Source organism: Carassius carassius, chromosome 14 (genome assembly GCF_963082965.1).
Source record: "Carassius carassius chromosome 14, fCarCar2.1, whole genome shotgun sequence".
Lineage (NCBI taxonomy): Eukaryota > Metazoa > Chordata > Actinopteri > Cypriniformes > Cyprinidae > Carassius > Carassius carassius.
In genome coordinates this window covers 25,098,539-25,123,870 of record NC_081768.1, presented here as the reverse complement: position 1 = coordinate 25,123,870, position 25,332 = coordinate 25,098,539, and the positions used below count along the sequence as shown (strand labels likewise).

General features: G+C 36.1%; 3 protein-coding genes across 4 annotated transcripts; 2 read left to right on the top strand and 1 right to left on the bottom strand.

Annotated features, from left to right (window-relative positions):
- Positions 1 to 227: 227 nt before the first annotated feature.
- ppm1g (protein phosphatase, Mg2+/Mn2+ dependent, 1G) lies at positions 228 to 8,133 on the top strand. The gene is made up of 10 exons (XM_059566761.1): positions 228 to 733; positions 914 to 983; positions 2,250 to 2,335; positions 2,632 to 2,755; positions 3,885 to 4,339; positions 5,503 to 5,631; positions 5,883 to 6,117; positions 6,226 to 6,355; positions 6,633 to 6,729; positions 7,129 to 8,133. Exons 1-10 carry the CDS (start codon positions 623 to 625, stop codon positions 7,303 to 7,305), a joined length of 1,614 nt encoding a protein of 537 aa, XP_059422744.1. The 5' UTR covers positions 228 to 622; the 3' UTR covers positions 7,306 to 8,133.
- Positions 8,134 to 8,638: 505 nt separating this feature from the next.
- On the bottom strand, positions 8,639 to 13,506 carry si:zfos-1056e6.1 (uncharacterized protein LOC107988029 homolog). Of its 2 annotated transcripts, none has more exons than XM_059566764.1 (9): positions 12,131 to 13,506; positions 11,696 to 11,754; positions 11,557 to 11,604; positions 11,401 to 11,465; positions 10,181 to 10,218; positions 10,020 to 10,099; positions 9,820 to 9,882; positions 9,529 to 9,579; positions 8,639 to 9,420 (listed from the first exon to the last, which is right to left on the bottom strand). In XM_059566764.1, exons 1-9 carry the CDS (start codon positions 12,198 to 12,200, stop codon positions 9,367 to 9,369), a joined length of 528 nt encoding a protein of 175 aa, XP_059422747.1. In that variant the 5' UTR covers positions 12,201 to 13,506; the 3' UTR covers positions 8,639 to 9,366. The 2 variants fall into 2 exon arrangements, with proteins under 2 accessions (XP_059422747.1, XP_059422746.1); XM_059566763.1 differs by having other exon boundaries at positions 8,645 to 9,420; positions 11,687 to 11,754; positions 12,131 to 13,502.
- Positions 13,507 to 15,259: 1,753 nt separating this feature from the next.
- On the top strand, positions 15,260 to 25,098 carry apmap (adipocyte plasma membrane associated protein). The gene is made up of 9 exons (XM_059566762.1): positions 15,260 to 15,502; positions 15,663 to 15,779; positions 17,233 to 17,348; positions 17,602 to 17,694; positions 19,576 to 19,692; positions 19,924 to 20,098; positions 20,246 to 20,380; positions 21,942 to 22,134; positions 23,673 to 25,098. The coding sequence occupies exons 1-9, from the start codon at positions 15,411 to 15,413 to the stop codon at positions 23,880 to 23,882; spliced, it is 1,248 nt and encodes a 415-aa protein (XP_059422745.1). The 5' UTR covers positions 15,260 to 15,410; the 3' UTR covers positions 23,883 to 25,098.
- Positions 25,099 to 25,332: the final 234 nt, after the last annotated feature.

The window sequence follows — 25,332 nt, the reverse complement described above, 5'->3', positions numbered from 1 at the left end:
GAACGAATCCTCACTCAAGTCATTTCGATAGTTCAGTCTTTTGTCACGTGACACCCCTGTGTCCTGCGCACAGCGCAGATTCTCGAGGGATTTGATTGATTAGTTCACCTCCAGAATCATTTCGTTCGTAAACGAAGAAACATGAACGAATCACCATCTGAGACAACTCGCTACTTCCGAGTCATATAAGGGATTCATTCGAAATGAACGAATCGCTGCGTGAGCAGACTTCCGCTTCCGGTGTGCCTAAAGTCCGCCCTCTGTGAAATGGGTTTGCTGGTGTACTGTCGATTATGTTGACTTACACGTGTTAAGGGCTATTCTGTGTTTTAAAAGCGACTCAATTCGAATCCGCATTCACCACCTCCGTGTTTAAAGTGAGTTCGCTCAGTTTATGATAGACTCTTTCCTCTGTGTTTGTTGATTTATAAGCTCTAGCGGCGCTAGCAGCCCGTCAGCTAGCAGTAACACACCGGTCTCTCGTCTAAGGGCCACTGCACACTGAGATGCGACAAGTACCTAGTGTGCACACACGTTTCACCTGTCTTTGAAATCAGCAAACCGGATTTATTTGGTATTAACGTTACGCGTTTTTCTGTCACGAAACCTCCTCGCAGACATCATGGGGGCTTACTTGTCTCAACCCAACACGGAAAAGAGCGCGAGCAACGGCGGTAACGAGAGCGTGCGCTTCGGCTTCGCGGCCATGCAGGGATGGAGGGTGTCCATGGAGGTACAACACCGCTTCAGTCGCTCTATCTGAACACAAACACGAGTAATGACATTTAGCCGGTGTAATTGAAGCCAGTGGTTCTGTAGTGTGTGTGTTTTGTTTGTCAGGAGTGGTTTTGGCGCCAGTGAGGTCCGCGTGACTCCCGCCTCTAGCTCCTGTTTTATCTTGTTTTGTTTCCAGGACGCGCACAACTGCATCCCGGAGCTGGATGATGAAACTGCGATGTTCGCGGTCTATGACGGACATGGAGGTAAGATGGGAACCTTTATAGCCCACAACGTGTGTAAAAGAGACTTTAAAGTGAGAATTCTCACTTCATTCGAACTGCTACTTTTTACTTGGACAACAAAGGTTTTTTTTTCGCTTTCATTTTAGTAAAGCATATCAACCCCCCAAATGAACTATACAAATATTGTGACAGTTCACCCCAAAAAAATTTTTTTTCGACATTTCTCATCTGTGAGACCTCCTCCTGTGGAACATAAAATATATTTTGAGAAGTCTTGATTGTTTTCTTTGTCCATATATTGAAATTCAGTAATCACCAAAACAATATGAAAGTTAACCAGGTTGGGAACATGACGGTGAGCAAATGAGCATAACCCTCTACAGACACCTTAGTAATTGAATCACCATGGTAAAGTACACAATTTTGTTTACTCGCCAAACTGGTATACTATATATGCATGTGTGTGTATAAATATGTATATATGTGTGTGTTTGTGTAGTGGCACGGCTTTTTAAATATTTTTAAGTACTACACTCTTAACATCAGTCAGTCAAGCATTATATATGAGAATCAAGCATTTAACGATAGAACTTAAGTTATTAGAGTTAAAACCATGTGTGAATGTATATTAGTCATTTTAACTGAATTTTGGATTAGTTGTGCTGCTTTTTGGTCATTGTTTGTTAAAAAAAAGTGGGGGAAAACAATACTTATAATATAATAATACTTGGAGATCTACTAGTAAGAACAATACAAAACACTCTAAAGGTGAAAATGAGCTGCTGGATTCATGAATATTAATCTGGTTGTGTGGCTAATAGACATGATTTATTCACTCAGACAGAGTAATGATTTAGTCACACATGTAGAGGGTTGGTGATTTTAAATGACTTACTTTTTGGGGTGAACTGCTCCTTTAAAGGTATAGCGCAGCCAAAAATGAAAATTGTCATAATTTACTCAGCCTCAAGTTGTTCCAAATCTGTGTCCGTTTCTTTGTTTTACTGAACAAAATAATATATTTTGAAGAATATTGGTTACAAAACAGTTGACGGTAGCCATTGTCTTCAATTATATGGAAAATAAATTGTACTATGGAAGCTGATGGCTACCAAAATATCCCCCATCCCTTTAAAGTCATTCATAAATCTCCCCTTGTTCTGATGTACAGTCGGAAGGTAAAATTTTTAGGTGAACTACTCCAGAATGAGCTGAAAATGGAGTATAATATTCACAGATGAGTCAGACTGATAATTTCATTCTGTGAGTCTTATTGTGTATCTCCAGGTGAAGAGGTTGCTTTGTATTGCTCCAAGTACTTACCTGACATCATTAAAGATCAGAAGGCGTATAAGGATGGCAAGCTGCAAAAGGTAACCTTGCTGCACCTCTTATAGTTGTTTGTTGTGCTCGTCTGATTATGGCCCATATCTGTTTGTGCCTGCCATAAACCTTTAATTGACACATGCCCCCAACTCTATGGTTATTCATTCATTCAGTACGATCATTAAGAAGTGATTCGAAGACAGCAGGATTTAGCAGAAAACCGCTCTGTTTTATTGTTATTAATGTCGGTCACGTGACTCTCTAATTAGATGATATCTTCTCTGAAAATGGTCCTAGTGCCTGACGTCATCACTGTTTGTGCTGCTTGTGTTCGTATTCCCAGGCTCTGGAAGATGCCTTCCTGGCTATAGATGCCCGAATCACCACAGAGGAAGTCATCAAGGAGCTTGTTCAGATAGCTGGACGTCCTCAGGAAGAAACAGAAAAAGTAGCAGATGAAGATGATGGTTAGTGTTGTGGGTTTTTTTTAATATATATATGACAATACTGATGTTTCTCTAACCTTTGGAGAACAAGGCCCCCTACAGTCCACAACAGTATTCCAAGACACTCTTTGTTTCCATTTAAATTGAGATCCTTGATTAAAATAAAAAAAATGGTACAATTCCAGAAATTCGGGAGTGATTTTAAATCAAGAAATTTCTTGATTTGTAGTTTTCGATTATTTTTAAGATTTTGTCTTTTAGAGAATTAAGTAATTTTGAAGCCCTGTTGGAAATAATAAGATGCTTTCTAAATGCTTTAGATGCTTTTATAGCATTTTATTGGTTTAGTATTCAGTCTGTCTTGTGCCTGAGAAATGTTTTAAAAGCTTACTTTTTTCCAAGAGTTTTAAAATAAATAAACATTAATATTGATAGACTACCGTTCTTTGAAGATTGCCAATTATGTCTTTTTTTTTTTTTAGAAGTGTATATGGTGTTATTTCTGAATGAAACTTTACCTAATGTTTCTTTGCGATGTGTAAATGGCAAGCAATTGTGACGTCCTATAATGAGTTGCCCTAGCCCTAGTTAGTGTTTTGTCACCTGTGGCTAGTTGTTCAAAGCTAATCTGATCGGATTTTGGCCATCAGATTGGATCAGATCTTGAAACTGTGTTGTTCAAAGAAAAAGTTTTCTGAATCTTTATTAGATCACAAAATCCAATCTGTTTTTTTATCTGGATTAAATCCTCCATTTTTGTTCGGAAATTTTTTTGAAAGCTTTTGATCCAAAAAACCCTGAATTATTCTGATCCCAGCAGAAGGGTGGATTTCAGGAACAAATGTAATAACTTTAAAACCGCTCCAAAAAATACAGTATTTGTAATATATCCCCAAACAGCTGCTAATATCAACAAAATATAATATTTAATAATTTAAAGGAGTTTTTTTTTTTCTTTTACATTGGCACAATCATCAGAGATGGACCAGTCAGAAGTACTTATTTGTGTCGATGCAAAACATAAGCCCCCCCCCCCCCCCCATCTCATTTTTCCATCACCCTGACCCTTTAGAGGCTCTCTAGAGCAGTAGTAATCCAGATTTGAAAATCAGAAAAAGGGTTACAAATTAACGATCACCTTTCTTGTCAGTTGATAATGAAGAAGCAGCTCTGCTGCATGAAGAGGCCACCATGACAATTGAGGAGCTGCTTCACCGCTTCGGACAGAACCAAAACAAAAATGCCAAAAAGCCATGTCCAGGTGCCTCTAAAGAGTCTGAGGAGGGAGAGAAATCTCCTGCTGAGAAGGGAATCAACGGTGAGATGGAGAGCGGTGCTTCTGAAGCCGACAGCAGTGAGAAGGCAGCCGCGGCTGGAGATGCGGCCGCAGGCTCCAAGATGAGGGCCTGCAGACGGGCGGCTGTGTCTGCGTCTGCATCCGCTGGGGGCTCTGCCTCTGATGGAGCCACTGAGAAGACTGGGGATGCTGGGCCTTCCTGCTCCTCGTCTGCAGATCCCGCTCCAGGAAGTGCCAAGTCCAAGTTCTTCGAGGACAGTGAAGAGTCGGAGGAGGGAGAAGATGAAGAGGACGGCAGTGAGGAAGAGGTGAGGAGATGAGTCGAGCATGTTTGACGGTTCAGCACTAGCTTTGTGTAACTGCTTGCACTGCAGGTTCAATCTCAAACACAGTTGACCTGGTCACTGGAGAGGAAGTTTTGTTTGAAATGGTCAGGTCAAGTTTTTGTGTAGTGCTTTTCACAATACGCATTTTAAAGCAGCTTTGCACAAAATGAATGGATTGCCATCGCTTTCTGTCCTACTACACTTCCATTCAAGAAGCTGATATGGCACAAAAAAGTTAAAAACAACTCAACCATTCAACCGTTTGGGGGCATTGGTATTTAATTTTTTTTTGTATGCTTTTTATTTAGCAAGTTTGTATTAAATTGATTAGAAGAGACCTTAAAACATTTACTCAAGTTATAGAACCATGTTAAAGAAGGTTTTCTTTTTTTTTCTTGAATAAATGATATTTTAAACTTTGTTCATCGAATAATCCTGGGGGAAAAAATGCATCAAGGTACAAAAATATTATCAATGCTGAAAACCGTTTTTGCTGCTTAAAGAGAAATGTTTCTTGAGCAGCAAAACAGCATATTAAAATGATTTCTTATCATGTGACTCTGAAGACTGCGGTAATGAAGCAGAAAATTCAGCTTTGCATCTCAGAAATAAATTACGTTTTAAAATATATATTCAAAAATAGAAAAGTTATTTTAATGGTGCAGAAGGATGACCAAAAGGAGGGGAAGCAGTCGACTGTGGCATAATAAAAGCTCTGCTGCTTTCAAGCCATGCGTTACACTCGTTCAGCGGCCTTGTTTCACTTTAACTGCTTTCAGTCTCACTCTGCTTCATACTACGACATTAATACATCATTAGCTCATCCATGAACATGATTTCTGCCTCTCTGAGTCCCTCGAACTACGCCTTTGTTTGTTTTGAAAACACGCCCTCTATCGGTGAAATCTTACATATTGCACCTTTGTAAGTTGTAATGTTAACACCATATTACTGTTTTGTTATTGTTTTTTCATCAACCCCAAATTTTTAACTGCAGTGTCCATTCAAAATATGGCACAGTATATACTGTGAACTGAATGCTATTTTCAAAAATACTAGCATCTTTGCAATGTTAAGCATTTCAAAAAGTGCTACTTTGGACAAGTATTTATCATTCTAACTATTATTTTTGTTGCGGCCAATAGGACTGCAGTGAGGACGACGGTGAGAACAGCAGTGAGAACGATGAAGAGGATGACACCGAAGAGGGAGAGGAAGACGATAGTGATGAAGAGGAGGATGTGTGCTTGCCGGGCATGGACGGAAAAGAGGAGGTTAGCATACGTCGCATGGCCTCTGAGATGTGATTAATTGTGGAAAATGTAGTGTGTATTTCTGAAATGAATTATGTGATGTTTCTGACCTCATTTCTTCCTGAACTGAAGTTTGTGATGCCTTCACGTCATTCCTGTTCTTCTAAAACCTGTTTGCTACTGCTTTCGAAAACTTGAAATAAGTTGTGTAAGGAGTGGGTCACATGACCATGTGTGTAGTGTTTTATGTACTTGTTTTCTTGGTCATTCAGCCAGGTTCAGACAGTGGCACCACAGCTGTAGTTGCTCTTATTCGTGGGAAGCAGCTCATCGTGGCCAACGCTGGAGACTCCAGATGTGTGGTGTCTGAAAAGGGAAAGGCGGTGGACATGTCCTATGACCACAAGCCAGAGGACGAGCTGGAGCTGAGCAGGATCAAGAATGCTGGTGGGAAGGTGACGATGGACGGCCGTGTCAATGGAGGCCTGAACCTCTCCAGAGCGATTGGTAACACTGCTGCTTCCTGCCTGATTTATCTGCGCTAATGTCTGATTTTGCACATTTCCTTTTTCGTTAAAGAACTGCAGAAAATGTAAACACTGTTTTTTCTCGCAGGTGATCACTTTTATAAAAGGAACAAGGCTCTTCCCCCAGAGGAACAGATGATCTCGGCTCTACCTGACGTCAAAGTGCTGACTCTCAATGAAGACCACGAGTTTATGGTTATTGCCTGTGATGGCATCTGGTAAGATTAATGACTCGATATCATTAACATGAGTGTGTAAGTTGGGCTGTGTTATGTTTTGAATTTTCAGTTGAGAATGTTGTATTCGTAATATATTTGTATATTTGTTCATCATAGAATCAAGTGAATGATTCAAGATCATACTTCCTTGTTGTGCCTTGGTCTTTTTTCATTTCAGTTTCTTTGTCAGCTGTGATCGGTGTATGTGCCCTTCATGAGAAATGCATTGTCAAGAGCTGATTAAATGGTCTGTGTGTTTACATTTGTGTTTTTAAAGGAACGTGATGAGCAGTCAAGAAGTGGTGGACTTTGTAAATGAGAGATTGAAAACTGAACCTGGTAAAAACAGACCCCTGTCTGCCATTATTGAAGAGGTAAGTACTGGAAAGGGTTGTTCTGGGGGGGAAAATAATGCAGCTCTGTGAATCTTAGAAGTGCCAAATGTTAATGTTAAATATCCAGAGTCTGTTTTAAGTGACTTTAAATAGTGTTTTGTACAGTTGTCTTTTTAGTTTTTACTTGAATTATTACTTTTTAAAATGTGATGTGTTTGTTTAATTTAAAAATACTAAAAGATTACATGCCCTTTACATTTGTTTTGCTGCAGTTTTGAAATGATACATGCATGAAATATGCATTTAAAAAAAAATTACTATTGGCATTGATTAATTATTATTTGTCACTAGTCTTGTAGTCTTTAGAACCATAAAGAAAAAGAAAAAAATCAATCAACTTGCTAAGTTTTATTTTTATTTTTTTTAAATACCATCTAGCTGCTGGACCACTGTTTAGCACCAGACACCTCAGGAGACGGCACAGGATGTGACAACATGACCTGTATAATCATCACCTTCCCCCCACACCTTGGGAGCAACAAGGACGAGAGCAGCAAGAAGCGAAAGCCGGAGGAGGAAAACGGCAACGACAGCAAAAAATCCAAAACTGAATAGAAGAGCTGTTCCTGAAGGGGCTGATTATTTCGAGGACACTTTCCCCTTTGAATTCAGACCACTGGGAACATTTTAAGGATAGCCGAAAGAGCGTTTTAGTTTTAAATGATTCAAAGACGCAAGCAACTAGAACTGTTAACCCAGACCTTTTTGTTTTTTGTTCTGATTTGTTTATTCCCGTCGTCTGTAATTGATAACTGAACGAACGAAGCGCAGTATGGTAGCAGAAGTGATGACACGAGTCTGTGTCCTCCTGATGTATCGTACCCTCGTTTCTGTACATAGCGGTTTTCCAGTATCTGTCAGCTTGATTTGAACGCTCTCTTTTCTTATTTTCAGTAGTGGATCATTGTATCAGTATTTGTGACCTTTTGTTTTTCTGAACACCAGTATGTAATTGATCAAATACATTTTTTTTTTAAACGTGACGAGTATTTTTTTTTTTTCCTGATGAAGCCATCGCTGACTATAATCCTCTCGAAATGCTGAGTTACACACTCATGACATTCCTTTCTCCCTTGTTTCTTGTTCTTTATTCAGAACAGTTTTCTGTTTGCAGTGTCACTGATCCTGATGTGTGTAATAAATCGGCTTGCTGCTTTTTGATCAGAAGGCTGGCATTGGGATCAATGCCTTATGGAAGTGCTCACTGCAAAACCGTTTTCTCATTGTCTTGAAGCGTCTAGCGGATTCATTAAGGTTTATATACAACGTATTTTGGAATATATATTTTGGTACTTTTTTCAGAACATCTTGGTGGGTTGTACGGAGAAGTCATTGCTCAGAACTACAACGTTTTCTGTACCAATAAACAAGTGGAGACAAGTACTGAAATGCTGTTTTTCTTGTGGGGAATTGGGTTTGTTCAAGCGGCAAGGAAATGTCTGTCCTACTGGCTTCTGTGTAGTTGTATGAACATCAAAGATTGATCCAAGTTTTATGAGCTGAGGTCTGTTCATAAAACTAGCAAAAATAAACAATGACCAGTCACAGCATTTGGCACAAAACACCAATGCCCCTTTATACGAATTACATTGATATTTAAACGATGAGAAGAATGGACATGTTAATGTATTTGTAAACTAGTACATCTAATTACACATTGCACATATTGGGGTTCTTGGGAGAGGCAATGATCCTGTTAGTCTGCTTGATCAATCACCAGAGAAATGTCCAAATTATTCAGAAATGAGTTCACATTCCTGAAAGTTACAAAATAAAACTAAATAAGCATGTTCTGGTCAAAGGCCATTTCTGATCAACAGAGCATGTAAAAGAGCAGCAATGTCAGGAGGCTTTTGCAAGAAGTGTGAAAATAAAAATAATGAATTTGTAAAACGTTCCCTTGGTAAAATCAGGCCTTTAAACTTTGATTGCGTGATGAGTAATTTAATACCAAAAAATCATATTAAAAGAGCAACTTTCATCTCACAACATTAAGATGCAACATGCAGATGTGAACTACCTTCAGTGCAATAAACTCATTTTGTCTTTTCCAAAGCCCTTATTTACAAACTATGGACCTCTGGAATCCAATAATCAAGTCAATATTTTACAGATATTAATTGCTTTTTTTGTTTTGTTTATATGAAATATAAGTTCAATACATTTCAATTTTGCCATCTTTCCATGAATTGTGATGTTTTCATCAGCTGTTTGGACTCTCATTCTGACGGCACCCATTGACTGCAGAGGATCCTCTGGTGAGCAAGTGATGTGATGCTGAATTTCTCCAAATCAAACTCATCTACATCTTGACTGGATTATGAAATGTTAGCAGATCATAACTCTGCTGTGTGACACTTGTCTGAATCTCAGGAGACCCGATGTCATACATCCGCTAAAAATCCCTAAATCACCAACTGGATGAAAGGATTCACAAAAAAGGCTCAGAAGAGTAAGTTTAATAAGAAGAAAATCTCACATTCATGCATTTGAACTCTGACTGCACAGATAAAACGCATGATTCAGATTAGATCCAGAACACAAACTGAACAGCCGGATTCGACTCTCTATGATGTCACTGGTCATGTCAGTGAAAGGCAAGGGTTCGAGCAGACTTCACCACAGAGGAGCTCTTCTCAGCATCCCCTCCCAGCTGTACAACTCCGCCATCTCAAACCAACAGACACCGAGATTACATTATCATGACAAATTATAATCACAGGACATTCTCTTATATGTGAAATAGATTGCATAGCTACAAATGAGGAATAAGTTTACCTGCATTCGTTTGTGAAGAAATACCAGCTTTTGATTCAGTAACTCAATATCCTGCAATAAAAGTCATGCAATTATTTACCATGATTTAATTCGAGTTTTGTTATGAGCATTTGTATATAAAATGTGATGACTGATGTATGTCCAGTCAAATGCTCTCAGCCTAGGCTTAATAGCAAGCAGCAAATCATGTTCATCTGTGACGTAACTAAAGCCTCTTATACTTCAAAATGAAAGAACAACGTTCAGGTTCAACGGGAAAAACATCAAAGCAGGAGAGAAGGCCGAGTTCACCTTTGTCGACCTTTCATGGTGTTTCAGTTTGATTTGAGGCAACAGTTCTTCTAATCTTTCAATCTGAAATAAGAGCAGACACAAGAGAGCAGTGTGCACACTTGGTCATCGAGGTCGCTTGAAACTGTGAATTTGTTTTACATTTAAAGGAGAAGCAGTTTTTCAGTATTAGAGACTGTGGACTGAGTCAAGCGTCTCACCCTTTTCACAATGCTCTGTAGTCTGGACCTTAGGGTTTTATTAATAACAGGCACAGGAATACTTCTGGGTCTTGGATTGACTGTATTCAAAAGGAAAATGATGTCATTTTTTTGTTAATGTAATAAAGCTAGAGGAAAAAAAAGCCCACAAGTTGTCATACCATGCTGGTGGTTTTTGGCCACTTCAAGGACGTACGGCCTGGGTACAAATAACACGAACAAATCAACAAACAAATAGTCAGTCCTAAGAAATATGACTAAATATTGCTATACACAGACATTAAAGGACCAGTTCACCCAAAAAATAACAATTTGCTGAATATTCACACACCCTCAGGCCGTTCAAGATCTAGATGAGTTTGTTTCTTCATTAGATCAGATTTATATAAATGAAGCATTGCATCACTTGCTCGCCATTGGATCATCTGAAGTGAATGGGTGCCGTCGGAATGAGAGTCTAAACAGCTGATTCAACATCACAGTTGTCCACACCACTCCAGTCCATCAGTTAACATCTTGTGAAGTGAAAAGCTGTGTTTTTTCTAAGAAACAAATACAGCATTATGGCATTTTGACTTTAAACTGTTGCTTCTGGACAAAATACAAGTCCATAATCCATAATTAATACTTCCTCCAGTGAAAAAGAGAAAAAATGATCAAGCATCGTTTACAAGCTAAAACAGTCCTAAACAAATATGTCATGGGTTTTGAAATTAGAAGAGATGGACTTGGAAGCAATATCATGGATTATGGACCTGAAGCAGAAAATTATAAAACATATTGATGGATTTTTTTTCTTACAAGCTTTTCACTTCCCAAGACGTTAACTGATGGACTGGAGTTGTGTGGATTACTTGTGGATCATTGTGATGTTTTTATCAGCTGTTTGGACTCGTTCTTACGGCACCCATTCACTGCAGAGCATCCACCGGTGAGCTAGTGATGCAATGATACATTTCTCTAAACTCACCTACATCTTTGGTGGCCCGAGGGTGAGTCATTTTCAGCAATTTGTCCTTTTGGGCTGAAAATTTCATTTAACCAAGTCAAAAATGTAGTATGTCTTGTCATATTTATGTGTTGTTAATTGCAAGAATTTATTTAAAATGATTGATTAAATTCAGGTGTTTGATATAAGATGGTGACACACTACTTTAATGTATTTTATGAAATAAATATGCTCTCATAAATGTAAAAATAAATAAATAAATTGAAGTCTTTAAAATGTATTAATTAATATTGGCCCATAATAAAAGAAAGGAAATTTCTGATGCTGCAAATTCCTTTTGATTTTCATTTGATTTTCTAAAGCTAATTGACTAAATGTAAATGTAAATCTTATACATGAACTTTAAACCTTTGACACGGAGGAAGGACTTACATTTGCTTGCTGTTTGGTGGCATGCAGGGATTTAAGGGAATGAGGCATCCTCGATTGTTTCGTATCTGCAAATTGATTTCAAAATTATTTCATTTTATACAAATATGGAGCAGATAGTAAAGGTTTCAAACCCTACAGGAAGGTGACGGACAGTACCTTAAGTGTCCTCTGAGAAGTGTCAAGGCTGAAAGACTGAGCTAGTATCTGTAAGGAGAGACCATCCTCATGTAATACATCGCCTGTATTAAATCTCCACATCTAAGCCAGGATCAAGTCACAAACACACTTGTCTTACGCTGGTCCCTCGGGCTCCACTGGGAATATGAACCTCCCGGAGAGCTGTGATCCTGCTATCTGCAAAAGAGCTGCTTATGTCAGCACCCATAACACATCTTCTACATTTGCATGTGATTTGCATGTCAACACAACAACTGTGCAATTATTCAAAGCCATAGTCAAAACAATAAGAGTAACTGCCTTGTGCTGTCAGATGCACCTGTTGATATTGCAACTGATTTTAGAACAGCGGCCAAAAGGCAAAGCTGGTTACTTTTCAGTCATTTTAGGACATTTTCCCAATGGTAAAAACAAAGATGGTTACAAAAACGCAGAAGAAAGAGATTCTGCAGCAAATCTGTTCACGTTGCCATGGCAACCCCAGGATGCTACCCCAAGGTTAACTAGTTTAACTAGCTGCATTCAGACAGATTCGTATCAAGATTAGACCAACCATTGAGATCAAGCCTCTTCAGGGCAATCCAGACTGCAGCACCAATGTTTTCAGTGTTACAAACAGCCATTGGAGGATCCGCATACACCTCTCAGTCCAGAATCCAGCGGGGAGGGGTGAAGACAGAAACCATAACACGACATAAAGTCTCTTTTTCATAATTAAAGTCAAAATTATAATTGAAAATGTGAAACATTGCTTAATTACTATAAAGGGAGTCGTAGGACAACTAGAATAGAGAAATAAAGCACAGATTAACAGTACAAAAGTCAGTAACAATGTAATGATGAGTTTTAAAATAATTATGTGCCAATTAAGTAAAATAAAAAAGTATATATTTATAATGAGTGCGTAGATTTCAACAGAGAAAAATACAAAAAGCAAAGGCAAAAAAATCTGCACACCAAAGTTCAAGGACCTTTGAACAAAAGTTTTTTTTAAATAAAAAAAATAAATAAATAAATAAATAACAATTTATTGAAGATTTACATAAAGGTGACAACAAAAACTAAAGTGCACAAACAGAAAAAGTAAAACTGACTGAGCAACAACACAGAAGTGAAAAAAAGCAATGATTTGTTTTATGAAATATTTATGTATTACAAGATTGCATTGTTTTTGTTGCTAGAATATTATGTATGCTTTTGTTCCAGTAAAGCAACATATAAAGGCTTTAACTTGCACAAGTGCATCATAAAGTTCAGGTTTTGTTTAAAATTTCTTGATTTAGCCATTTTATCTGTACATATAATGCAAATTTTAAAAGTTCGTGTTTACTTACATGTTTGTTTATTAGCACAAATTAAGCTATGTAAGCTATTTAAATCATTTTCTTTGCTAAAAATGTTTGAGCAAGACTTTTAATTTGAAAAACAACGATCCAAGCGTCACCGTTCTTAACGTTATGAACTATTCCGATTCATTTCAGCGAACCGGTTCTTTTCGAAAAGATCGGCTCAGTGAACCGGTTCAAAAAGACGATTCATCTTTATCGAGCGAAAACATCTCTACGCATTTATTTTCTAACAATTCAGTGCAATGTTGTATCAGTCAAAAATTAAAATAAGTCCTTTGTGTCAACACATATTGAAAAGTTAAAAAATAAAGTTATTTGTGTGAATATAATTCACTTAAGATATTGGTGTTTGTGGACAGTTTCATTCACAAACACGGATATGTTCTACATGTCTACAGTGTAAAGAATGAACAAACCAGTCATATAAACTAAGATTTCACTAAAGCAACTTTAATATAATCAGAGACGGATTTAACCATTAGGCAAAGGTAGGCGACCACCTTTGGCCCCCAAAAGCCAAGTGCCCCTTAAAATGCTTTTAATATGCGTGATTCTCATTCAGTGCGGACGAACACGTGGTGCTGAATGTGACGGAACGAACGGCGCACGCGCAACGCTCGCGATGTTGTCTGTAGCATAGATGTCTATGGTCTGTAGTAGCTAAATAGCAGTGAGATGGTTTGATTGAAGTGTACTGTGTTGCATCTGATTAATTCATTCAATATTTGACTTTGAATTCCGTGACATTGCTCATTACACAGTAAACTTCTTTTGTGTAGCTCTTTGAATGTACAAATATTAAAAGGTTTGTTTAATTCATTGGAATAAAATATAGATTAATGTTTTTTTTGTCTTACACAACACAGAATTTCTAAATAATAAGTAATTTTAATAATAAGTTATTTTTATGAATTCAGTTAATTAGATGTTTTTAATTAAACCATTAAAATGTAATACAGAAAACTTCAACTGGAAAGCACAGGACCCTGAGAATGTAAATTTGGTTAAACTTTTAATAGGCCTAAAGTGCAGTTAAATTAAACAAGTTTAATGATTATAATTAATCAGACATGTTTTTTTTTCAGATTTTATATAATCATCCAGAAACTTTAAAATGAAAAAAAAAATGAATCTAGAAAATTTGGGGAAAAATTTAAATTTGGCTAATTTGGGAAAAATAAAACAGATTTCATAGGGCCCTACAAATATCATGCATCTGAAGCTATAATTTAATACTAAGCAATAGTGCATATTATATAGGGCCTGTTTAAATGTTTTTAATGGCTCTCACAGGCACACTTCATGTTTGGTTGAAATAACCCTTATGTGTGTAAATGTATAATTTCCTTATTTATTCATGTATAATTTTCCAGTTTAATTTAAATGTGTAATTAAAATAAACAGAAAACAAATGTATATTTTACAATTTAGAATTAGACAGCCTTGCGTTGTTTAGACAACCGCATAGTGAAAATGACCCCAAAGCACCACCTAGTGTTGTAAATGTGTGAAATTGTATAGGGCCCCATTCCTGTGTTTTGCCTGGGACCCCCCAAATCACTAAATCTGCCCCTGAATATAATATGCGTGCACAATAAACTATTGTAAAATGTATTTAAACATCCCTCGACAGAAAGGTATTTGGAGGTTTTAATAAAATGTAAATTTACAACTTACCTCAACAGTTGGTTGAACGGACTCGTTTATTTATTTATTTATTTATGCATGCATGCATGCCAAGGTACCAAAGATTAAAGTACAGAGAATATCAACATTGTGTGCAAAGATGTGACATTACATGCAAAGCACCATTTATAGACACATTTGACAATGAATAAAAAAGATTTTACAAAATAAATTAAAAAGATTAAATAAATTAACTGTTTTAAAAGCCTTAAGATTTTTGGAAGATTAAATAGTTTGGATATACTGTTGAATATCTCTTTTAAAAACAATATATAAAGTATTTTGATAACTCAATCTTTTTTTATTATTATTCAAGAAATTGGATGAAAATATACAATCGCCTTCAGGAGAACATTAACAAACAAAGGAAGATAGAAGTCAGAAAAAAAGAAGAGGAGAAATAAAACACAATGAGGGGGTATTTGGCTTACAATCAAGGAAAAAATATAATAACAATAAAAACTAAATAGCAATAAAGGAAAGCTATCTCAGCTTAATCAGGTTCAAAAGAAATACATTTTTCATATAAATCCAAGGATGTGATAACTCTGCGTCATCAACCCGGAACTAGAGTTCGATTCATTTCGATTTGTGAACCGACTCGACCGGTTCCTTCTTGAGAACCGACTCAAAAGAACGATTCGCTCACGAACCGAACATCAAAGAACCGCGCACTGGCTTAGGGGTGTAGTGAACAAACGCGTCGTTTGTTGGAGCAGCGTTTGTTTTGCCTTACGTCTTTACTAAAGGTATCTGTGAAAGCCAAGAAAGAGAGAAAGTCGACACAATAACAGCAGAATGAATGAGTCAGAGGGACTGCGCTTCAGGAGGCTGAACAGACCTCAAATAATTACAGACGAAACCCATGAACCACAGAACAAAACCACAAGGTAAGTCAGCTTCTGAACACATTCATATGTGACCCTGGACCACAAAAAATAAATTGCGCTCCAGGGTCACATATGCATTTGAACTTTATTCAATTTAAATGGTGTAAAGTAAAATGTGTGCCCTTTAAATGAATCTACCTGCCTACCATGTTTGTTTCAGCACTTACAGTGGGAAGGTGTTTCGTGTCACATTACTGACATTAGTGGCTTTCCTGCTCTTCCCTCTGCTGGTGGTCACTTTCCTGCTGGAGTCTCCCATTCAACCAGAGCTCTTCAGGTGAGCCTCCTCTCATAAAGATCTACACCTTGACCATGGACCGGCTTCAAATGCAGAACACACAAAACACACAGTATTTCAGATATTCAGGGTTAAAAAAAATTCAAAATGTATCAGTCTTTGAAAAGTCATGAAAATGTTTACGGGGAGTGTAAATGTTACAGTAAGACTTTGCTCTGCTTGGATAGAAATGAATAAATGATTAATTTGTGGAGTAAAGCAATGCACTAGAGAATATTACTCCTGCAGTAAGAAGTGTGAATGTGTGTGTGAGGATACAGTTGTGTCACACAGCATTACTCAGGTACGTGAGATATATTCGTGCTGGTCCTGCTCTGTGTTTCATTGTTAAATGATGGTTGTATATCTTATTACAAAACACCAAAACAGCTTCCTGTGAAATTCTGTTGCCAAGCTGGAAATGTTGCAATCCAAAAAAAAGCCCTGTTTCTGAAGGTATATGGTTAAAAAAAAATTCTTTCAAAAGGATTATCTTTTAATAAATGTGATTTCAACCTTTTATTGTTTACACAAGGACCTTAGGCAGAATATTCAAGCTTCTGCTCTCCACCGAGATGAAGTGTGTGGTGATTTATACACATTAAAGTAACCTGTGATTTGTGCTCTATATAGTGTTTCCCTATATCTTAACCATTTTAGTATTATGAACTATTATAGTATTCATTTTATGTTGAATTGGCTTTCATTTGTATGTTTACAGTTATAATAATGTACTTATTTCAGTTTTACATTTAGTACTGAATTACTAAATAAGTTAAGCTTGTTGATGGAAGTTGTGATTTGTTTTTTTGTTGTCGCTGTTGGAGTTTCGTGTCTAATATTAATACGTCATTTCAGATTTATTTCAATCACAGAAAACTATTTTTAGACTAGAGGTAGTTGATATAAACGATGTTAACGCTAGGATGCTGGTTTGAAAAGATGGTGTTACACAAGATTACTAAAAAAAGCAGAATTTAATTGACGTTACAAAGAATTGTGTGTACTGAACACAAGACCGAGGACTTTAGAAGACTTAGAATATGATGCATGAGTCGTATGAACTGCGTTTGTTTGTGTTTTCTGCTAAAGATCTGCTTTTGTGTTTCACAGAAGATGCAAAGGATTAATACGAGTGAGAGGAAATGAAGACACAAGTTCTTATATTTGCATGCACCGTTTCTTTAATGCTGATGGAAAACCTCTTTAATAATTATTTTCCAATGTATTAATTTTGGTTCTGATCTGCTGCCACAATGTTCTTGACAAAATCCGGTATAAATATTCATCTCAAGTCCCACAGTGCTCTCTCTTTTATTTAATAATTGATATGTAGGGCATTTCATCTCCTTCAGACTTTTCCCGTAAAAACACCCTTCAGTTCAGCACAAACATCTCCTGTACATCTGAACATGAGACTTGACGGATGTGTTTCTTTGTGTTTAATAATTAGTCTCGGTGAACCCCCTCTGATGACTGGCTGTTACGAGCCCAACCTTAAACTCAGACAGGCAGAGCGACTGTTTGAGGATCGGCTTATCGGCCCAGAATCCCTCGCTAACATTGGAGGTTAGTGTCTACGATGCAGTGCAGTCAAGCGTGACCTTTGACCCAGATTGTCCCAGCTGTTGGCAGTGTGCTCTGAGGAATAGACAGGCCAAACCAGATGAAAGTTGAGTAGACTAGGACTGTGTGATCTAAGGATAGAAACATATTGAAAACAGAACAACTTAACAAAACAAGAATGGTTAGTTTAGAAAATGTAATAATTCAAAATGTGTATATATGGTTGGCATGTTTCTGAATTATTCTTGTTTTGCAGATGTTTTCTACACTGGGACGGCTGATGGGAAGATCGTCAAAATCGAGGGAAGGAACATTCATGTCTTAGCAACACTTGGCAAGCCACCATGTGGTAAGAGACCCAGAAATACTGGATTATTTGATTGATTATGTAATGTGGGATTTCAACATGAGTGACCTTGGTGTTTGAAATGCTCGGGTCCATGGTTTTGTTGCACAAGCCATGAATCTGTGTAGCTTTTAGGAAGCTGTAACATTAACATTTGTAAAAGAAAACATGAAATCTAACAAAATATGTTGTAGGAACTTTTTTTTTTTTTTGATATTACTTTGTTTGTGGTAATTTTTACCATTTCCAGATACTTTTTCATATGTATTTATAAATATTGGAATTATGACCACCATAATGAATTATAACTGGAGTGTGTGCATATATGAAATAAAAATGATATAAAATCTATATTTTATTTTTTAGCCATTGCTTATTTATATCTGTATTTTTGTTTAATCTTTCTATTATTTCTATATTTTGTATATTAGTATAAACATAAAATTAGTCAAAACATGAATACTATAATAGTTTATAGTATTCATGTTTTGACTAATTTTATGTTTTCCGCTCACACACTACATTACTATTTTAATGTTTTTGAAAGAAGTTTCTTCTGCTCATCAAGCCTGCATTTATTTGATCAAAAATACAGAAAAAAATATAATATTGTGATCTATTATATTTTTTTTTATATGATGATTTTAATATGATGATTCATTATCAAAGTTGGAAACAGTTCTGCTGCTTAATATTTTATGTTTTTAAAATATAAATATTTTGTAATAACAATATACACTACTGGTCAGTTATTTGGGGTCAGTAATTTTTTTTTCTTTCTTTTTTTTTTAAATAAAATCAATACTTTTATTCAGCAAGGATGTGTTAAATTGATAAAAAGTGATAGTAAAGAAAATATATTATTTAGAATTTTTTTTTTTTTTTGAATAAATGCAGTTCTTTTTAACCTTTTATTGATCAAATATATTAGACAGCAGAACTGTTTCCAACACTCATAATAAATCAGAATATTAGAATGATTTCTAAATGATCATGTGATAGACTGATGTTACATGTGACACTGAAGGCTGGAGTAATGATGCTGAAAATTCAGCTTTGCATCACAGGAATAAATTATTTTTTTTAAGTATATTCAAATAGAAAACTATTATTTTAAGTTGTAATAATATTTCACAATATTACTGTTTTTACTGTATTTTTGATCAAATAAATGCAGGCTTGATGAGCAGAAGAAACTTCTTTCAAAAACATTAAAAATAGTAATGTTTCCAAACTTTTGGTCTGTACTGTATATATATATATATATATATATATATATATATATGTATATATATATATATATATATATATATATATATATATGTATATATATATATATATATATATATATATATATATATGTATATATATATATATATATGTATATATATATATATATATGTATATATGTATATATATATATATATATATATATATATATATATATATATATATATATATATATATATATATATATATATATGTGTATATGTTTTGTTTTGTTTTTGTTAATTTATTTTGTTTATTTCACTGGTGCATTACATTAATGCATGTAAAGCGGATGTGCATTAATGTAATGTAACATATCTAAGCCCTGCATAAAGATGTTTGATTGTTTTATGATAGTATAGAGTATAGTTTTATGAAAATATGACAGTAAAGCATTTGATTCAGTGGATATGCTCGTTCCTTTACAGCACTGGCTGTATTGTAAACTGCTGAAACACTGGAAACTAACAGAAAAAGTGCTTAGCATTTTAATTGTTTAATGTGTTGACTAGCTCAGCTTTTGTGTTTCATCAGACGCATAAAGTTCAAATAATTCAAATAAATCCCGTATCAAATGCTAGTGTCATTAGTGTTGAATATCCATCTTATTCGAAGGCTCTCGAGAGTATGAGCACACTTGTGGACGTCCTCTGGGAATCCGGCTGGGGCCCAACGGCACCTTGTTTGTAGCCGATGCCTATTTGGGACTGTTTGAGGTCAATCCTGTCACAGGTACACATATCACACATATTCTGCTTTAAAAAATCAATACTCATTTAAATGAATAAATCATTCAGAAATACAATTTCTGCTATTATTCATTCACTTGCATGTTTTTCCAAAACCTGTATGTGTTTAGTTTTTTTTCCCCAGTGGAACACAATTGGAGGAATTGAGGGATCTTTAAACCAGTCATCCAGCAATAGTTCATGGTGTCCACATTTGTCTCTTTTTGTCTTTTAGGTGAGGTGAAGTCTCTGGTGAGCACGGAGAAGATGATCGGTGGTCGGCGTCTGGGTTTTGTCAATGATCTGGATGTAACTCAGGATGGGAAGAAGCTGTACTTCACAGACTCCAGCAGCAGATGGCAGCGCAGAGACTTCATGCACCTGATCATGGAGGCCACGGCAGACGGACGGTAACTGGGACATGGAAAATGATTCTGATTTTCACGGGTGTTTGCACTTTACAGCTTTATTATTTGGAACATTGTGCACTGCATGAATCACTGATTGTTTTCACAGGTAAAGATGTTTTGCTACAGTGACTGATGTGGTTGTTTCAGTGTTTTAGAGTATGATATGGAGACTAAGGAAGTGACTGTGGTGATGGAGAACCTGAGGTTTCCAAACGGCATCCAGCTCTTCCCTGATGAGGTGTCTGTCCTGGTGGCTGAGACCACAATGGCCAGAATACGGAGGTGATGCTCACTCACCTGTTCACATTCGGCTGCTTACACTTACATTTAGTCATTTTGCAGATGCTTTTATCCAAAGCGACTTAAAATTGGGGAATACATGACACGATTCTTCTTAAAGAGGCAAAGAGACACAGGAAGTGCTGGTTATACCAAGTTTCAGGCATTTGTAGCTAGAAAGGGAAAGAATAAAGTTCCTTTTTTATATACATTTTACTCAAAACATAGGATGTTATTATCCCATAACTATTCATTTGGTCAAAAAACTGAAATATTGTGAATTATTATTATTATTATTATTTAAAAGAAACATTTTCTATTTAAGAAGTTTCAAGAAACTTTATTATTATCAATGTTGAAAACAATTGAAGGATTCAGTCCACCAATGGAAAAATGTGTTATATTTTTTAGTAGCTGTGATACATTTTTTTTGCTGTTCTTTGAAAAACATTATAAAACTATATATTATAACTAACATTATAAATGTCTATACTATCACTTTTGATCAATTTAATGTATCCTTGTAGAATTGAAATATGTGGAATTAAATAAATAAATTATTATTATTTATTTTTGTTCTTATTCCAAACTTTTGAATGGTTGTTGATCACGGTTTCCACAAAAATATTAATAAGCACTACAACTGTTTTAAACATTGATTAATAATAATAATAATAATAATAAATGTTTCTTGATCCGCAAATCGTCATATGTAACACTGAAGACTGGAGTAATGATGCTGAAAATTCAGCTTTGCATCACAGCAATAAATTACAATGTACAATTTATTCATATAGAAAGCTGTTATTTTAAATCCTAATAATAATTCTTACCATTACTGATTTTACTGTATTTTTAATCAAATAAATGCAGCCTTTGGGGAGAATAAGATAAATAAATTTTTTTTTTTTTTTTTTTTTTTTTTTTTTTTTACAAGCATCAAAAAATCCCCCCAAGCTTTTGAGCACTAGTATATTTCCATCGCTCAAGGCAAGAGATGCTGATGTTGCTCTCTGATACAAATCTGACTAATTCATTTCTGTTGTGTGCATCAGTGAACTCTGATCATTCAGTGTAATTCGAAACATTCTGTTCCTGCGTTTGGGCTGATTTCTTATCAGTTCTCCCGCCTCTCACCGCTGAATTCTTGAATCACGCAGTGCTCATTCACTGCTCTTGAGGGCTCATGTCTGCTCGAAGCACAGGCCGCTCTCTTACCTGGATAAATGATGAGTGCATGCAGTTTCCAAGGCAGCAGGCTCCATCATTAAGCTTCCTGTGTGTTTCTCTGACTAAAGCGTGTGTGGTCTGTGTAATATTAATGCACTGTAAGCCCATGCTCATCTGGGATGGTCTGGCTACAGCAGGACTTTTATGTTGACTCTGGCTCTTCTCATTGATGAACTGAAGGCTGCTTATGAATTGGAACCAAAATTGTCACGTTGCAAATAACTCCAAAGTTGATGGTCTCAAAAACTACAAACACCGACTGATTTATGGGTTTAGCTGAAATATCAGTTCATCACTGCTGCATATTGAATATGTGTTCTGTATCTGTTCACAGAGTGCATGTGTCTGGTCTTAATAAAGGAGGTATGGATACATTCATAGACAACCTCCCGGGGTTTCCTGACAACATTCGGCGCAGTTCTTCCGGTGGATACTGGGTCTCCATGTCTGCTGTGAGACCCAACCCTGGCTTCTCCATGCTGGACTTCCTGTCTCAAAGACCCTGGTTAAAGAAGCTCATATTTAAGGTACAATTATTAATGACCATTATTTGATTTCTTTTTCTAATTTTTAAAAAACATTATATAATAACTTTTCAAATGCCAGATTATATTTAAATCTTAAATATATATATAGGTTTTTATTTAAATATTTTTCTATTTTTTTTTAAATGTTAGAGTAAAATAATAAATCACCTTGAATAGACAAATAAATAGACATTTATACAATAGATGTTTATTGAAATGTACAGTTTAACATTGGTGTAAATGTAACATTAAAATACAATAAAATATGGATTTTTTTTTTTAATTGAGTTAAATTTAACAGTAAAATAATAAATAAATCACTTCAAATGGACAAATAAATAGACACTTATAGCTGTTTATTTCAGCTTTGTTTAAAATGCAGTTAAATGTATGGTCAAAATGAATCTCTTTTCAAATAGACAAAAAAAGACGTGCAGTGAAAAGATATTTACCCCCTTCCTGTTTTTTTTGTTTGTTTGTTTTTGCATATTCGTCACACTTAAAAGATTCAGATCATCAAACTAATTTTAATATTACACGAAGATAACCTGAGTAAATACAAAAGGCATTTCTGAAATAATGATTTAATTTATTAAAGGATACTCCACCCCAGAATGAAAATGTTGTCATTAATCACTTACCCTCATGTCATTCCAAACCAGTAAAAGTTTGATTTGTCTTCGGAAAACACTATTTAAGGTATTTTGGATGAAAACCGGGAGGCTTGAGACTGTCCCATAGACTGCCAATTAAATCACACTGTCAAAGTCCTGGAAAGGTATGAAAAGGCGTCGTCAGAATTTTCCATCTGCCATCAGACGTGCAATCTGGTTTATATGAAGCGACGGGAACACTTTTTGTGAGAAAAAAATAAAATAATGACTTTATTCTACTTTTCCTTTGTCAACAGTTTCCTCCTTGTCTCTCCGTATCCTGCATACGCTCTTCTGTGTCCTCCGTGCCACAAGGATGCGCTGTTTTCTTTCAAATCAAAGTTAAATACATGTAGAAACAGCGCATCCTTGTGGCGCAGAGGACACAGAAGAGCGTATGCTGCATTCACTGATGCGGAGAGACACAGAGGAGAGTTGACAAAGGAATTGTTGAATAAATTTAGCATTTTTTTCACGTACAGTACAGTATTCTCGTCGCTTCGTAATGTTACGGTTGATGGCAGATGGACTAATTCTGACAATGTCTTTCATACTTTTCTGGACCTTGACCTTGAGTGTATTTTACTGGGCAGTTAATGTGACAGTCACAAGCCTCCCGGTATTCATCCAAAATATCTTAAATTGTGTTCCGATGACAAACAAAGCTTTTACGGGTTTGGAACGACATGGGAGTAAGTGATTTAATGTCGGGGTGGACTCTCCCTTTAAGGGAAAAAAGCTGTCCAAACCTGCCTGGCCCTATGTGAAAGTCAGTTTTGTCATTTTGTTGCAGCTGTTTTTCTTAATTCAGTGTGTTTTTACACATTCCTACTGCATATATGTTTCTAAAGTGAATGTGCTTCTCCACGTGTTGTGTGTTTTCAGCTCTTCAGTCAGGACACTCTGTTGAAGTTCGTGCCGCGCTACAGTCTGGTGGTGGAGCTGCAGGACGGAGGGACGTGCGTGCGCAGCTTCCACGACCCACACGGCATGGTGGCGGCGTACATCAGCGAGGCACACGAGTACAACGGCCACCTGTACCTGGGCTCCTTCCGCTCGCCGTATCTGTGCAAGCTGGATCTGAGCAAAGTGTGAACACATCACCAGTCTAACAGATGCTCCACTTGAGTCATTTCACTCTGGCTTCCAAACTAACAGATTTCCAAGCAATTACCGTTGGCAAACATCAACAAAACACATATTAACATCTTCCATATCACAGCCAGCACTGAACAAAAGCAGTCCCTTCATTTGATCACCATTCTCTTCATTTAGCTCTGACAGATGCCTTTATTTTTGTTCCATTAACCCATGTAGGCGACTTTCTTTTTTTAGCATAATAATCTCTCTGACTGGCTGTTTTTGAAATCAAAAGATGTGCCATTGCTATTTTTGTTTCTCCCCCTTGTGACAGGATTTATGCAGGTTTTGTCCTTGTTTAATTTGCACTGAAAGTCGTCTGGCTCTTAAAATAGAGCTGCCATCATCTGTGATATGAAAGTGGTAAAAACAATAATAATTTCTGTGGGTGGCGGTTTGGGGGAAGTGAAAGTGTATTTTCATTTCATTATAAAATGAATCTCCTGAAACACACAGCTATAATTATCTCTGGCTTTAAAAATGTTTTGGTTTATTTTCAATTGAATGGTTGAAAGTATTCATTTTGTTCTTATGTGTCATCATTATTATTTGTATATGTTGCTGAAATGAGATAAATGCTGCTGGCTTTATAGGATTTACCACACCTTTACATAAGTATCTGTGTGTTTTCCATTCATATTTATATGATGTCTATAAGAATTATCAGCAATAATGTCATATACAGTAACAGTGGTTCTCAACTGGTGGATCGTGGCTCACTTTGTGGGACAAAAAGAACCGTGTTAAATGGAAAAAAATGGAGTATTGCCTAGTTGGGAAAGCAAAATAAATTGGATTGAAGGAGTAGTTCATTGAAATTTCCTGATAATTCACCGACAGGACATCAAGGATGTAGATTCGTTTGTTTCTGAAGAACAGATTTGGAGAAATGTAGCATCTCATTACTTGCTCATCAATGGATCCTCTGCAGTCAATGGGTGCCGTCAGATTGAGAGCTGATAAAAAAACACACCACTATAATCCACACGACTAGTCTGTTAATGAATGTTTTGGGAAGTGAAAAACTGTAAGAAGCAAATCCATTAAGGTGTTCAAACATCAAATTGTTGCTTCTGGCTAAAGTAGTCGTTGATCCATGTTTTCTCCAGTGAAAAAGTTGTTTTGTCTGAATCAGAAGAGAAATCTGCACAGATCAAGCTTTTTAAACAAATATGTGGGAGGATTTTAATGGGAGATGACAACAGGAGCGTGATTATGGATTGTTATTTTGGCTAGAAGCAATGGTCTGAAGTTAAAATGCCTTTATGGTGGATTTGTTTCTTGAGTGGTGTGAATTGTGATGTTTTTATCAGCTGTTTGTACTCATTATGACGGCACCCATTCACTGCAGAAGATCCACCAGTAAGGAAATGTAGCAATGCTAAAATTACTACAAATCTGTTGT

Bases quoted from the DNA above. Each gene is read 5' to 3' on its own strand.
- si:zfos-1056e6.1 (XM_059566763.1), bottom strand. From the start codon at position 12,200: ATGGCTGTTTGTAACACTGAAAACATTGGTGCTGCAGTCTGGATTGCC. The intron at 11,755-12,130 runs GTTGGTCTAATC...GCTCTTTTGCAG, and splicing joins GAAGAGGCTTGATCTCAATG to ATAGCAGGATCACAGCTCTC. The intron at 9,883-10,019 runs GTGAGACGCTTG...CTCTTATTTCAG, and splicing joins TACAGAGCATTGTGAAAAGG to ATTGAAAGATTAGAAGAACT.
- ppm1g (XM_059566761.1), top strand. From the start codon at position 623: ATGGGGGCTTACTTGTCTCAACCCAACACGGAAAAGAGCGCGAGCAAC. The intron at 2,336-2,631 runs GTAACCTTGCTG...TCGTATTCCCAG, and splicing joins AGGATGGCAAGCTGCAAAAG to GCTCTGGAAGATGCCTTCCT. The intron at 6,356-6,632 runs GTAAGATTAATG...GTGTTTTTAAAG, and splicing joins ATTGCCTGTGATGGCATCTG to GAACGTGATGAGCAGTCAAG.
- apmap (XM_059566762.1), top strand. From the start codon at position 15,411: ATGAATGAGTCAGAGGGACTGCGCTTCAGGAGGCTGAACAGACCTCAA. The intron at 15,503-15,662 runs GTAAGTCAGCTT...TGTTTGTTTCAG, and splicing joins CCACAGAACAAAACCACAAG to CACTTACAGTGGGAAGGTGT. The intron at 19,693-19,923 runs GTACACATATCA...TTTGTCTTTTAG, and splicing joins TGAGGTCAATCCTGTCACAG to GTGAGGTGAAGTCTCTGGTG.